This window comes from Pelobates fuscus, chromosome 2 (assembly GCF_036172605.1).
Source record: "Pelobates fuscus isolate aPelFus1 chromosome 2, aPelFus1.pri, whole genome shotgun sequence".
In the NCBI taxonomy this organism is placed as follows: domain Eukaryota; kingdom Metazoa; phylum Chordata; class Amphibia; order Anura; family Pelobatidae; genus Pelobates; species Pelobates fuscus.
In genome coordinates, this window is record NC_086318.1 from 199,325,835 (window position 1) to 199,340,952 (window position 15,118).

The 15,118-nt window shown below is 40.6% G+C and overlaps 1 protein-coding gene across 1 annotated transcript in view; it reads left to right on the plus strand.

The window, feature by feature from the left end:
• The window catches only part of MTHFD1L (methylenetetrahydrofolate dehydrogenase (NADP+ dependent) 1 like), a 180,002-nt gene that overhangs the window by 81,537 nt on the left and 83,347 nt on the right, over window positions 1-15,118 (plus strand). Inside the window, exons 21-24 of the mRNA XM_063443094.1 lie at window positions 8,071-8,210; window positions 8,859-8,900; window positions 10,575-10,675; window positions 12,740-12,917. Of these exons, the coding sequence (XP_063299164.1) occupies window positions 8,071-8,210; window positions 8,859-8,900; window positions 10,575-10,675; window positions 12,740-12,917 (461 nt within the window). The remainder of the gene's footprint in view (window positions 1-8,070; window positions 8,211-8,858; window positions 8,901-10,574; window positions 10,676-12,739; window positions 12,918-15,118) is intronic.

Below are 15,118 nucleotides of genomic sequence, written 5' to 3' on the forward strand. Positions count from 1 at the left end.
ACATACAATGACACATACATACAAAGACAAGACATACATACGAAGACACATACACACACACACGACATACATACGAAGACACATACAGACAGACACACACACAAGACATACAAAGACACACACACACAACATACCTACAAACACACACATTATATTTAAGTCACCCTCCTGTTTCCTACCTTTAAGGTGCAGGAGGGTGACTTTCCTGGGGTCCAGTGGTGGCTCAGGTGGATGGGAGTCAGAGTTCCCACTCTGACTCCCTCTGCTTCCTCCCGCGCGGCTCTCCGTTTTAGCTGGGAGGAGTGACCGGGGAATCACTTCCTCCCGCGCGGCTCTCAGTTTTAGCTGGGAGGAGTGACCAGGGAATCACTTCCTCCCAGCTCTGTGATGTCATCACAGGGGGCCCGGTCACGCTGTTAAAGTGCCCAGTGCTGACCGGACCCGCTTACAATCCGCATCCATCGGGTGGCCCTGACAGCATGGGCCACACAATGGACACTTTGGAAGGCGGCCCCGGCGGTTTACCGCGCGGGCTGGAGCCGCAAATGGTCACAGCGGTACCCAGTCGCTCGGGTACCGCCGGCTCGCACCCGCCCGCCCGCACTATCTGGAAATCCCTACCACCCACCTGGAACCATGAAACGCCCACTCGTGGGCGGTAGGGACCAGGTTTACGACCCATGGTATAGATGATGTTTCTGCGGTTTCACTGCTCAATTCACTGTCATTTAGGAGTTAAATACCTTTGTTTCTGTCTATAAAGCCCTAGCCACACCTCCCCTGGCTATGATTGACAGAGGCTGCATGAAAAAAAAAATCTGGTTTCACTTTCAAACAGATGTAATTTACCTTAAAGAATTTTATCTCTTGCTCTGTAAATTGAACTTTAATCACATACAGGAGGCTCTTGCAGGGTCTAGCAAGCTATTAACATAGCAGGGGATAAGAAAATCTTAATTAAACAGAACTTGCAATAAAGAAAGCCTAAATAGGGCTCTCTTTACAGGAAGTGTTTATGGAAGGCTGTGCAATTCACATGCAGGGAGGTGTGACTAGGGTTCATAAACAAAGTGATTTAACTCCTAAATGGCAGAGGATTGAGCAGTGAGGCTGTAGGGGCATGTTCTATACACCAAAACTGCTTCATTAAGCTAAAGTTGTTTTGGTAACTAGTGTCCCTTTAATATATTGCATTTGCCAATATGTAATCACCTTCTCATGAGCTTCAGTGAGCTTCTGTGTTCATCAATTTCTAGAAGTATTTGAACTCTTCCTGTCCTGACTTTGCAGATGTACAGCTGCATTAGGAATACATTGTTTACATCAGGGGCCTAAATGGCATCCACCAGTCCAGGGTTTCCATTTCCTTTTGTATTGTTCTGCAACTCTCGTGTCCTGGAGCTGATCCTGATGTATACCTTTTCTCATTGGAAAAAAGAAGAATCTGAATGATTTGTGTGAAACAAATTGACCTTTCCAAATTTTGAACTAACAAGTCTGAAAACACATACGTGCAGCACACTCTGTCTTCAAATGACAATACCATATTAGGGGGTCGTAATGTGTGGCGTATGTGCATAATGTAAATATAGAATTTTTTTTTGTATGTGTGATTAGTAACAGCCTGTTTTGTCCTGGTGAACAGATCCGTGTAAACAGTGTAGTGTTGTTAAGACTCTTTTATAGTAGTTTTTTTTTTTTTTTTTTTTAGAACCTGTTTGGTGTTCAATTGCTGCTTCCTTGTAGATAGTTCACACATCCACGCTATGACTGTCATACTATATGTACATGATATACATGCATTTGTGATCTATTCAGTATGTAACCCATTTTCCATGTTGTTCTGGCTATCCACGTTGTCATTTCTAACTGACCTGATGTGTATGTTGATGTTGAACTCAATAGCTATCAACCTTGGAAATTCTGGGTGTACTGAAATGTATGATTTTAAGGGCACTCAAGATATATCAATACAATATGTCTGTGTTGATGTACTCCTTTAAATATTGTACAATTTTATGTTTATGCTGTTCACTGGTAGTATTGTGTTTTAGTTGTTTTATTTTAAACAAAAATTGGGGGGGGGGGGGAGGGGTTAAATTCAGTTTGCACCTTTGTTAAACTTTTGATTATTGCGATAACTGAACAATATATGTGGGATTGTTTCAAAAAGGATGTAAATTGCGATTGCCAAACTTAGAGAAAAGTCAAGATTTTGACCTGAAATTGCAATTCATGTGTACATTATAGACAGATTGTGAATGTGATGATTAGTCTAGAGTAGACAGTGGTAATTCACTTTGGAGAGGTTTGGTTTCTGCAGAAAATGTAGCCCAGAAATGGAATGCATTAAACAGATATTTGAACCAGGATTCTGACAGGTCCTCTATTTACCATTTCTGATCGAACCCATGCCAAATGAAAATAGGATTTCTGAAATCTGAGCAAAAGTATTAAGTTGACAATACTAGCCCAGCTGAACTATATTAGTTCTCACTTGGAACTTGGGGAAAGGGTATACTGCTTATCCCCCTGGTTACTTTAATGTCCTATGGTTATTATCTCTGTTTTAATTGAAATGTATGGCTAGCTGTTTGCACAACAGAAGGGACAACTGCTTGTTCAATTAAACTGCGTAACGAATTCTGGCGTTATTTACAACTGCATTCTGGAACAATTTTCATGAACTTGGTTTCCCATCTACAGGCTTAATGGGGACATTCATGGACAATCCATTTCATTTTATAGAATTTTCGTTCTTAAACTAATTGAATACAATTCTGATCTTGTGCAGTTTGCAAAAATGTTTAACTGTTTTCTACTTCTGTTGTTTTACCCCCAAACAACCCTAGTCTTTTTTTTTTTTAAGTTGTACCAAGAACTTTAAGCTCCATGTAAAACTCCCATTGCTTCCTCCTAATTTCTTTCATATCTCTACAAATGCATTTAGCAAAGTGTTTTTTTTCTTTTTCTACTTAATATTTTTTTTTCCTCATTAATCCTCTTTTAATGGCTTCCTTAATCTAGTAATTAGTGAATCAGAATTCTATCAAACCAAGAGATATCCCTGCAGATGTAGTTTTGTTGATATTTTCCTTGGCACCTGATTTGGAAAGAAGGAAATAATATAGTAGTGATTGCTGGGTGTTCGCGGTCACATTCAAGTTTCCAAATGGAAGAGCTTGGCACGCTGTATTGTTTTCATCTTTTTTTGCGTTGTACTTAATTTCCTTTGCAGTATGTTGCCTTCATCCCTGCAGCTTTAGAACTGCGTCCTGTTTCCTTCCTTACACAGACGTCAAGCTCTGACATTTCTGGCCCAGTCCTTTGTCCAAATTTCTGTAACTTAATGGCCTTTGTAATGTTAACGGTTGCTTGTGTGAACTTGTGCATTGATGTCACACTTCAAGTGGAAGTTCTGCTTGGGATATCCTACACTTAAGAGATTCACAAGTTTTATTTAATTTTTTTCTTAATATATACAGTTACCGTCTTTCCCCCGAAAATAAGACCGGGTCTTATATAAAATTTTACACCTTAAAACGCACTAGGGCTTATTTTTGGGGAATTGTTTATGGTTGGGAAAACGGTAGCAAGCATGTGCTAGAAAGCAGGTCTACGTGTCTGGAAATTCCCCCGAACATAGACCAGTTTACTAGGGCATGGAATCCCGCAAATCTATGTTTGGGGAAACTCCCCCGTACTTAGATTAGCTTACTCGCCAATAGAATTCCGCAAACCTATGTTCAGGGAAAATTCCCCGAACATAGATTAGCGTCTAGGGCTTATTTTGGGGTAGGGCTTATATTACTAGCATCCAGTGAAAATAAGCTAGGGCTTATTTTCGGTGGGTGTCTTATTTTTGGGGATATAGGGTATTAACAATGAGACTGCTTTTAATCACTTATATGGAGAAAGGTCTTAAAAGCTATCTAATTCAGGATGTTATTTCCATTTTTTAATTCAGCAGTGTTTAAAGGATCACTATAGTGTCAGGAAAACAAAGCGGTTTTCCTGACACTATAGTGCCCTGAGGGTGCCCCCACCCTCAGGGTCCCCCTCCCGTGGTGCTGAAGGGGTTAATAAAACCCCTTCAGCAGCTTACCTTATTCCAGCGCCGGGCTCCCTCGGCACAGGTGACCTCTCCTCCCCTGCCGACATCAGCTCACTCTGCCGATGTCAGCGGAGCTGAATGAGCATGCGCGGCAAGTGTCCATAGGAAAGCATTTTTCAAAGCTTTCCTATGGACGCTCTGCGTGATGGAGGCATAATATGCCTCCAGCTTTGCAGATGCGCCTCTAGTGGCTATCCGGAAGACAGCCACTAGAGGCTGGCTTAACCCCAAATGTAAACATAGCAGTTTCTCTGAACCTGCTATGTTTGCATCTGAAGGGTTAAAACCTGAGGGACATTGCACCCAGACCACTTCATTGAGCGGAAGTGGTCTGGGTGACTATAGTGTCCCTTTAACAATAACCTGTATAAATTGATTATGTTTAACAAAACATTGTTGGCTTAAAAAACAAAACAAAAAAAGAACACCTTTCTACAAATGATTGTGCTTGTAAAGAACTGATTCTAATTCTACAAGCTACAGAATAGTAAATAACTGGGCTAGTCTTTACCAACTGACAATTCAAGGTGAATTTTAAATAGAAGGCCAGAGGAGTTAAATGAAAAGCATAGTCGAAGTTTTCAAGTTTGGCTAATATGACCTTTACATTTGAAACCCACTTTTTATTCACCATGTATTCTCACTTTAGTTAATTAACCTATGATGGTTGGTGAGTGCTTAATGCAAACCATAAGTTAATCTGACACATATTAAAAAATCCTGATTAAGGCTGTATGAAAGTTGCCAGTCCTAGCCACTTTCCATGGTGCAGTGATTTCCTACATTTACAGGAGTCCTTGCAATGGACTGGAGAGACTACTTTGCTTACAGCTGAAAATGTTCGTTAAAGATAAGTAGGTAGCTGAAAGTGTTTCTGGAGTTTAATATAGCTAAAGTGCCAATCCGTCTACATTTTTCTGCATTAGCAATATTCATTCAATCTGTATTTTGGAGAGAAAAGAAGGAATAATGTATTTTGGTTAGTTCAAACACTCAGCTAATGATTTTTGTCCAGACCAGGAACAGTCTGATATTAAATCTTCCACACTGGCAATATAAACATGTTCTGGTTAAGTCGAAAATGGTTTACCTTACCAGGTAATGGTACCTGTGTGTCAGGGTACCTGTGGTCTCTACCTCCGAAAGAGGTAGAGACTTAGCTGTTCCTCCATCCAGACGGCCTGATGGCTCCCTTCCCCGCGGTCTATCCGGTCATGCAAGGCCGGCTGCGAGGGAGTGACTGCCTTTTACAGCATCTAGGCAGGAAGTAGTCATCAGGACACTCCCTCGGAACGACCTGTCAGTCAATTGCTGCAGGACCAATCAGGACGCCTCGGAGGCGTGGTTACTGCTCTGAACAGGGTATTTAACAGAGCTTCTTTCATTAGCTCATTGCCCTGTCGTGGTTCTAGCTTGTTCTAGTCACTCAGTTCTTGTGTATTCTATTATCCCTTTTGGTTTTGACCCGGCTTGTTTACCTTACTCTGCTTATCTCTGTTACCCTTGATTCGGCTTGTCTCTCGCTTACCTGTCTTCTGTTACCCTCGGCTTGTCTTTGACCATTCTATACTGTACTACTTACGTTAGTCCGGCCATTCTAAGGTCCGGTATACGTATCTGGCTACTGTTTGTACTCTGCGTGTTGGATCCCTGTCCCGATCCTGACACTGTGGTGTTGTTGCATCATAACCATTCCAGAAGTCTGTAGTGGTTATAGTGCCTAAACCGCCCCTTTAATCATGCAAATATAAATTCATGAAGGCCATAGCTATTATGCTTTAGACATTCCTCCGTTTACTGCAGTTGTTTTTTCACTTGTTTTTGTATAAAAATAGTTTGAAAACACATACCGTATATACTCGAGTATAAGCCGAGTTTTTCAGCCCATTTTTTGGGCTGAAAAACCCCAACTCGGCTTATACTCGAGTCATAGTCTGTATTATGGCAATTTGCATTGCCATAACACAGACTGGGGGGAGAGGGGGGCTGGCAGAGCTGTACTTACCTGTTCTGCAGCTCCTGTCAGCTCTCTCCTCCTCCGCGCCGTCCGTTCAGCACCTCGGTCAGCTCCCAGTGTAAGTCTCGCGAGAGCCGCGGCTCTCGCGAGACTTACACTGTGAGCTGACAGAGGGAGCTGCACGGACGGCGCAGAGGAGGAGAGAGCTGACAGGAGCTGTAGAACAGGTAAGTACAGCTCTGCCAGCCCCCCTCTCCCCCCACTGAACTGCCACTGGACCACCAGGGAAGGAGAGCCCCCCTCCCTGCCATATATCAAGCAGGGAGGGGGGACGAAAAAAAAAATAAGAAATAAAATAATAATAAAAAAAATAAAAAAGGGGTATAAGGACCACTATGGGAGGGGGGGGGGGGGTATAAGGACCACTATGGGAGGGGGGGGGGTATAAGGACCACTATGGGAGGGAGGGGGTGGGTTAAGGACCACTATGGGAGGGAGGGGGTGGGTTAAGGACCACTATGGGAGGGGGGGGGGGTATAAGGACCACTATGGGAGGGGGGGGGGTATAAGGACCGCTATGGGAGGGAGGGGGGGTATAAGGACCACTATGGGAGGGAGGGGGGGGGGGGTAAGGACCACTATGGGAGGGAGGGGGGGGGATAAGGACCACTATGGGAGGGAGGGGGGGTATAAGGACCACTATGGGATGGAGGGGGGGTATAAGGACCACTATGGGATGGAGGGGGGTATAAGGACCACTATGGGAGGGAGGGGGGGTATAAGGACCACTATGGGATGGAGGGGGGGTATAAGGACCACTATGGGATGGAGGGGGGTATAAGGACCACTATGGGAGGGAGGGGGGGTATAAGGACCACTATGGGAGGGAGGGGGGTATAAGGACCACTATGGGAGGGAGGGGGGATAAGGACCACTATGGGAGGGAGGGGGGGGTATAAGGACCACTATTGGAGGGAGGGGGGTATAAGGACCACTATGGGAGGGAGGGGGGTATAAGGACCACTATGGGAGGGAGGGGGGATAAGGACCACTATGGGAGGGAGGGGGGGGTATAAGGACCACTATTGGAGGGAGGGGGGTATAAGGACCACTATGGGAGGGAGGGGGGTATAAGGACCACTATGGGAGGGAGGGGGGGATAAGGACCACTATGGGAGGGAGGGGGGGGTATAAGGACCACTATTGGAGGGAGGGGGGTATAAGGACCACTATGGGAGGGAGGGGGGGTATAAGGACCACTATGGGAGGGGGTGGGATAAGGACCACTATGGGAGGGAGGGGGGTATAAGGACCATTATGGGAGGGAGGGGGGGGGTATATGGACCACTATGGGAGGGATGGGGGGGGGATAAGGAACACTATGGGAGGGAGAAGGGGGATAAGGACCACTATGAGAGGGAGGGGGTGGGATAAGGACCACTATGGGAGGGGAGGGGGAAGTAAGGACCACTAGGGGAGGGGAGGGTAAGGACCACTGGGGGAGGGGTGAGTCAGGACCACTGGGGGGGGGGGGAGTGAAGGAACACGGGGGTGGGGAGGTAAGGACCACTGAGGGAGGAGGAGGGGAAGTCAGGACATATGGGGGGGGAGGGGGCGGCAAAAATTTTTTCGCCTACGGCGGCAAATATCCTTGCACCGGCCCTGCACACACTGCATTCACACACTGCATTCATGCACACACACACTGCATTCATGCACACACGCTGCACTCATACACACACACATACGCACACACTGCATTCATTATACACACACTGTAAATAAATATTCAATTAATAAATTTTTTTTAGGATCTAATTTTATTTAGAAATTTACCAGTAGCTGCTGCATTTCCCACCCTAGTCTTATACTCGAGTCAATAAGTTTTCCCAGTTTTTTGGGATAAAATTAGGGGCCTCGGCTTATATTCGGGTCGGCTTATACTCGAGTATATACGGTATTTGGTTTTCTTCAACATTGTTACCTTTTTGTTTTTCAGTGACAGAAGCTGGATTTGGAGCAGATATTGGAATGGAGAAATTCTTCAATATTAAGTGCAGAACCTCTGGCCTGATTCCCAATGTAGTTGTCCTCGTTGCAACTATACGAGCTTTAAAGATGCATGGAGGGGGACCAAATGTATGTTACTATTGACATGGATTAAGTTATATTTATTTATTTTGTTTCATTGCAAATGCCAAGCATCACATACTATACAGAAAGAAATAATCAATGCAGAGCAATGCAAGTGGAGAACATGAGTATAAAAGACAAATTAGAAAAAACAATGACCTGTGAGGTTATGTAATTAAAGGACAACGATGGACACCCAGATCACTTCATTTCAATGAAATGGTCTAGATGCAGTGGCCCTACAGCTAGTCCTGCAAGGTAATACATTGCTGTTATTATACATATAGCAATGTACATGTATGTCTTCCTGACAGCCACTTGAGGGTGCTTCTGCTGCAACAACATAGTCAGATCAGCAGACACTTGCTGAATATCTAGAGAATTTAAGGTTGAAGAGTCCAGCTGAGGTTTTTGGGTGAGGGGGGGCATTGAGAACAAAAGATAGGAGGTAGTGATCTGAGTGGAAATGGAGTGTCAGAGATTGGGTATGCATCTGAGAAAATGGGGTTACGGGTATTGCCAACTACATATATGGGAGAGGTAGCCCACTAGGTATCTACAGTTACTCATATGTGGATGCACTTAACATTGTCTGATTGGTGCAGTTAATGTTTCAAGTTGTAATTAAGTGTGCTCTGTTTTCTGTGTTTTAAGGTAACCTCTGGTGCTCCTCTTGCAAAAGAATACACAGAAGAGGTAATAAGTGAAACCTTTCATGTTATTTCACTTTAGTGATCTGCTTAGTAAAAAAATATTTGAATCTATAGCAATTTAATCGATGAGCAAGTTTGTGTTTTAATAGATGTAGCAAGTCTAAATATGAAAAAATATAATTTTTGGTATTTTATCAGTTTTCATGTATTTTTTTTTTTTAAATACATTCTTAGGTTAAAAGTAAATTTTCTTTACCTACACACACTCCATGACACATTGGGGCAACCCAGGGGCCTACCTCACTAGCATTACTGTGAGTGCTCACCCTAAAAGCTACTCACATAACGCATATTCGATATACCTGCACTGCGCTATTATACTATAACTGTGTTATGCACATGCCCATACTGATGAAGAGCCATGCAGGATGCTAGTTAAAATCTTGTACTTAGCCTAGTTAACATAAGTCACTACCATGTTATATTCTCCATAAAAGGTAAAAGCCTGCTATTCAACCTACTTAAACACACATAATCTACCATGTTTACAGACAAAGCTTGACTGATCTACTTTGAACATTTTTTCTTACCATATGCAATCCTAAGCGTGTGTTTCTTATATTATAAAATAGTGCATGTTACTCTAATATCCTGTTTGTTAAGCGAGATAAGAAGCCAGAGGAATGCCGTTGGGGGGTACCTCTGGCACATATGTACTTACCGTATGCACTGAAAAAATATAAAAAAAAACACATTTTCAGTCTAACTCTAGCTCGTGATCCCAGCTTAGCGGTGGGATGGAGGCAGATAAAATGACTATGGCCAGCGTTTATTAATATTAACTTTGTCATGCGAATATATTCGTGAGTGTAAGTGGTTCTCTTTTGGTCATATGAACTGAGTTTTCACTGATTGTAGAGAGATTTAATCACAGATCAGTCTGCACCAAGACTGAAAGACTATTGTTTATGATTTTGTTGACATTCCATACATCACATGGCTTCTTGGGATATATGTTCAACTTTTACATATTAGATTCTTCAGGTGCCTAGACACACAGGGTTGCATTAGTCACTGGCAATATTAAGATTAATAGAAGTTTTCAAATCTCTGAAGGTGGAAATCTTGCGCCCTCAACATAATTAGCTCTCATGATTCATAGTTGAAGCAGGTATTCCTTGATGGCAGGTTATTCTGTTGCTACTGTAACACAAAAAAAGCACAGGCGATCTCCTCTCCTCTGCTCATAAACTATAAATGAGATCTGTGGTCATATAATTTCACTGTCCAATTGTCTTTTTGGTGCTATGATTTGGTATAACGTATCATTGCCAGCTGGGCTTGATATGCTGCCTATATACTTCTCGGTAGCCACACACAGGCCTTCTGCTGGCAATGTGATAGTGCTTGGCAGCATATTGATTGCAGATCTCGTACCAAAGAATTGAAAGGCATAAGCCTCGCCATATGGTCAGCATTAATAGAACAAAAGCCAGTTATTAATAATTTACAAGCCACACAGAAAACCCCCTACATAATCCTAATGTAGCGATAGCCACCTTTTTAAATAAATTTAATTAAAAAAAACTATATATATATATATATATATATATATATATATATATATATATTCTCTCTCTCGCGCGCGCTCTCTATATCTATATCTATTTTTTTCATATATTCTTTAGTTGACCTAACCACCATGTCTGTTTTACAGAATCTCAGTTTGGTTGAACAAGGTTGCTGCAATTTACAGAAGCAGATTGAAATTGCTCATCAGTTTGGTGTACCAGTTGTGGTTGCTTTAAATGTGTTCAAGTAAGTTCCCCTCAACTAAAGTAAAATATGAGGCTAAGTAGCAGAAATCCTTTCTATTTCTAGCTGGTGAACTACATTAGACTGTCTGAGATTTAAGAGACTTGTTACTCTGTGATTGCGAGACGATTGGAGACGTTCATGGTGCTTTCTGTTATTGTGAGAATGATAGTTTAGCAGCTAGACGGTTACTCTGCTTGTTCCTGGATTGGGACAAATTCAAACCAGACATTCTGAATCCAGTTTTATTAATTCAAGTTGGACATGCATTATTCTTCAATTTTGGCTCCCAACTAATTTGAATATTGGGCTTCCTTTTGAAACTCAACTTTTTTTTGGACCTCCACTTAATGGTTACTGTTACAGGTCCCCAATGGCACCCTCAAAACCTTGTCCTGCTGTTTGTTTTAATGTCCCCTGGTGCTCTCTTACCAACAGTCCAAGTAATCTATAGATCTCTGTTCAAGACCTTTCTAACTGGCATAAGAGATATTGGCACTGCTTAGACCAAGTTAGGAGAAGTTGCCACTAGGATATGTAGGAAGGAAGTGTTAAAACATTCTCTGACCTTAGTAGGCTGATGGAAAGAATTGGAAAACTCATCATAAGCAACAAGTGAGTTGGAAATACTGAATCAAGAAGGACTGCGCTATCCCTATACTGGAATACAGTGTGGGTTACAATTCTATATCAATGAACTATATACGTAGAACACATAGAAATAGAAAGAGAATAATAACCAATCTTAAGTTGTTTACAAATTCATTATTTGTTAGTATTCTTAAACAGATTGAAAATAATGATGATAAAAGTTCATTAATAAAAAAAAATTGAAGGTTAAAAATGTAAAAACACAAACCACAAAAAAAGAAAAATCATGATAGGACATTCACATTCCTGTTTATAATGGCCACTGTACTTTGCCCAAATATATTGTGTTTTCTTGTAATACAGATGTCCTTCTGAGTAGCAACTTTGTTTCAAACTTGTTTCGCCTGTGATGAGCTTTTTCATCGACACGCTATGTCACTGAAAAAGCCAATCACTGGCAAAACGCATTTGGAACAAAGTTGCTATTCAGAAGGACATTTCTACTACCTTGTACTACAAGACAACACAATATATTTAGGCAAAGTACAGTGGCCATTATAAACAGGAATGTGAATGTCCTATCATGATTTTTGTTTTGTTTTTACATTTTTGACCTTCAATTTTTTTTCATTAGTTATTTCATCTTCGTTTTTAATCTCTATAAGAATATAAATAAATCGTTAATTTGTATACAATTTACGATTAGTTTTTATTGTATTTTTACATTCATGTGTGTTGGTAGGAGTATATAGTTTATTGTAACCCACACTTAGGGGTTATCCTTACCATAGGCATAGCGCAGTCCTTATTCATTTTGCATATACAACTTGCTTGTTTAGATTAAAGGTATTATCCTAAATAGAGCCACCCCCCATCCTTTTTTCCCTTTTCTTTTTCTTTTTCTCTGCTTCTCTCTCCTTTCTTTTTCATTTTTTATTACAAAATTGCTCCACCATTTCTCCATATTCAAGTGAGTAGAAAATGTTCAACATGACGAACGTCTGTTACTAAATAAAGTCTTTTTATGTCCCTTGCCCTTTCCCACCCTATGTTTTTATTAATCCAAATATATTTTAGAAGGTTTTATCTTTTGTTAGAACCTTCTTTAACTTTTCTTTTTTAACATTGTGCTAATATCCTTAGAACCACATCCTGTGTCAGTGCCATAGACTAATTTAATGCTATTTATATTTGTGAAGCATTTTTCCCTGATATGCATATATTTTTCATGACCAAGAATTAAATTGGGTATTGGGGTTTGGCTAAACACACAGTAAGTATGACTGATGTTCTTTTTATCTTCCTTTGTTCTTCCATATAAAATATGAACTATAATACTTACCTAAGCAGTGTGACAATATTTAGTCTTGACTAATGAACTGTTTGATGTGCGTGCAGCTGGTAGCATCTTGTAGTATAGTTTACATCTTTTATGATTTTGCTGGCTTCACTTCATGCTTCATTTCTATCAAACAGAACAGACTCTCAAGCTGAGGTTGACCTCGTGTGTAGGATTGCAAAGGGCTCTGGTGCTTTTGATGCCGTTCAATGTGATCACTGGTCAGCTGGAGGTAGAGGAGCTATCGAGCTAGCCCAGGCAGTGAAGGAAGCTGCAAGCCAACAGAGCAAATTCACATATTTGTATGATCTGGGGGTAAGTTTTTTTTTTTTTTTTTTTTTTTTTTTTTTTTTTTTTAATTCCATTCTGTAGTCTTTCAAAGTTGTACGAAGGAAGAAGGCCAAAGCCATAGGTTTTACATGGTCTTGAATATATACTATATTAGCAGTTTTGTAAATTGTGAAGGAGAAGATCAATGGGAATTAAGTGTGCTTTTAAAAGCATGGCATGCCAGTTCTCTTTTTAATCTAATATTGCTTTTACGTATGCATAATTCTAGCCAATCAGCAAGCAAGATGGGGAAATTAAGAGGGACTAAAAAATAAATAGATGTCTGTCTCTGTCTCCAAGCTTGCCTAGTGAAGTTCTGTTTACATGGGTCTCTCTCTTTATTCTTTGCACTCTGCCCCCAAATAAGTGGCACTTTAAAAAGATTTCAGTGGCTACAGTGAGCTGCTGGAATATATGTAGGTGATTAAACAAGGAGTCAAAATCCGAACTGGAAAGTGTCGAATATCCCATGTGATGCAAGCTCGCATGTACCGGAATATTCTCCTTATTGTTCTTTATTGAGACGTGAAGTTTAATCCAAACCCATGTTTTACCTCTCCCCACGCATTCACCCCAATATCCATGTAGTTCAAAAACTTAGATCCCAATTTGTTTATTTTATTGCTCCAGAAACTGTAAATAATTTACTAATGGTAGCTACAGGCTGTGAATAAAAAATATTTTCTGATCAAGGGCTATAATTTGAATCTTTTTTTTCTGAGCAATTTCATCCAGTTATAATATAGGGCATAACAGGCAAGTATGTATCTACTTTCACAGTGTGTGTGTGTGTAGTGCAGATACTTTCATTTGTCACCTCTGGTATATGTATCAAATGTAAGCGGAAACACATTGATTGTATTAGAATTTTAAGGATTTTTGGTTAGAAAACCAGTAAAACTTGATGAGTGAAAAGGAAAGTATTTAATATTTTTTATAGGGTTAGACTGAGGATACAGGATGGCTTCCTTTTCAAATCTAAGTGTTTGGCTGTCTTGATCCCAGCAGACTCTCCTGTTACAAGGTTAAAACTTAGAAGCTGATAGATTCCATATTGTTAACCCAGGATTTAGTGGGGCCCTTCTTGCTGAGTAAGCAAGCTGTTTCTGTGTATAATTATTTCTCTAATCCCTCAGTAGAACTAGACAGTGATCGATCAAGACACCCAGGTATAGGAATAATACCTACTAATCGCCTGTATTCTTTGTTTGTTAAATGCAAGTAAACAAGGGTAGAAATAAAGTTCTATGACTTTAAATGGATGAAGGTTTGCATGAATTGGAGTATTTTTTCTTTCTTTCTTACATGAAATTTCTGTAAATTGGTTAAAAAACAAACAACAACAAAAAAAAAACTTCATTCTTATTTGTAACAATATTTGAGATTAGATTATCTCTTAAATTATGTTGACATCTATATGATGCCATTTTAATTTCATTGTAAATTGACAGGCACAATAAAAAAGAATGTGTGACTTTCATTTCACTTCTTGCAAGTTTTGTCCCGTTTGTTAAGGTCTAGGAATACAGCAAGGTGTTAATACCATGTTACAAATGTACTGCTAATATTTTGACCATTGGTGGACGTTATTAGCCAGGACACAAACAGATTTAGTTATAATAGCATGTTTGGTTTTTGCTGTTCATCCAATATTAATTCCACAGTGAATTTGTATGGGAATCTGCGCTGTCCTGAATGTGAGTCTCCGAGCCCCCAGGCATGGAATCTTCATACTATCTGCATCCTTTTCTATGTTCATCTCATCTATGCAAATGTCTAACACTAGAAACTTTTTCCTCTTCTGAACCCAGAAATGCAGCTTTTAGCTACATAATCTATACACAAATCACTGTGTAATTTCTCAGATTTTTACCCAGTGCAGACAGTTGGTCACTGGGTTGGATAGCTTTTGATGGAGCAATAGAAAACTTAGAATGGTTACGTTTTAAGCTGTTCATGGTAGTAACTAGGTGCCCTTAATATGTATCCTTATTTGAATGCATAATGGAAGGAGGCTTGCCTGAAAGGGACATTTGAGTTAGTATGGCTCAAAAAACAACTGCGAGCATTACAGATACATTTTCATGTGAGCATAATCTCCTGCCATTGGCTGAACTCGGCCTTGGATGTATATAATGATAATATTGCAATGTCAGAGCAGTGGCTAAAATCCTCACGATTTACCA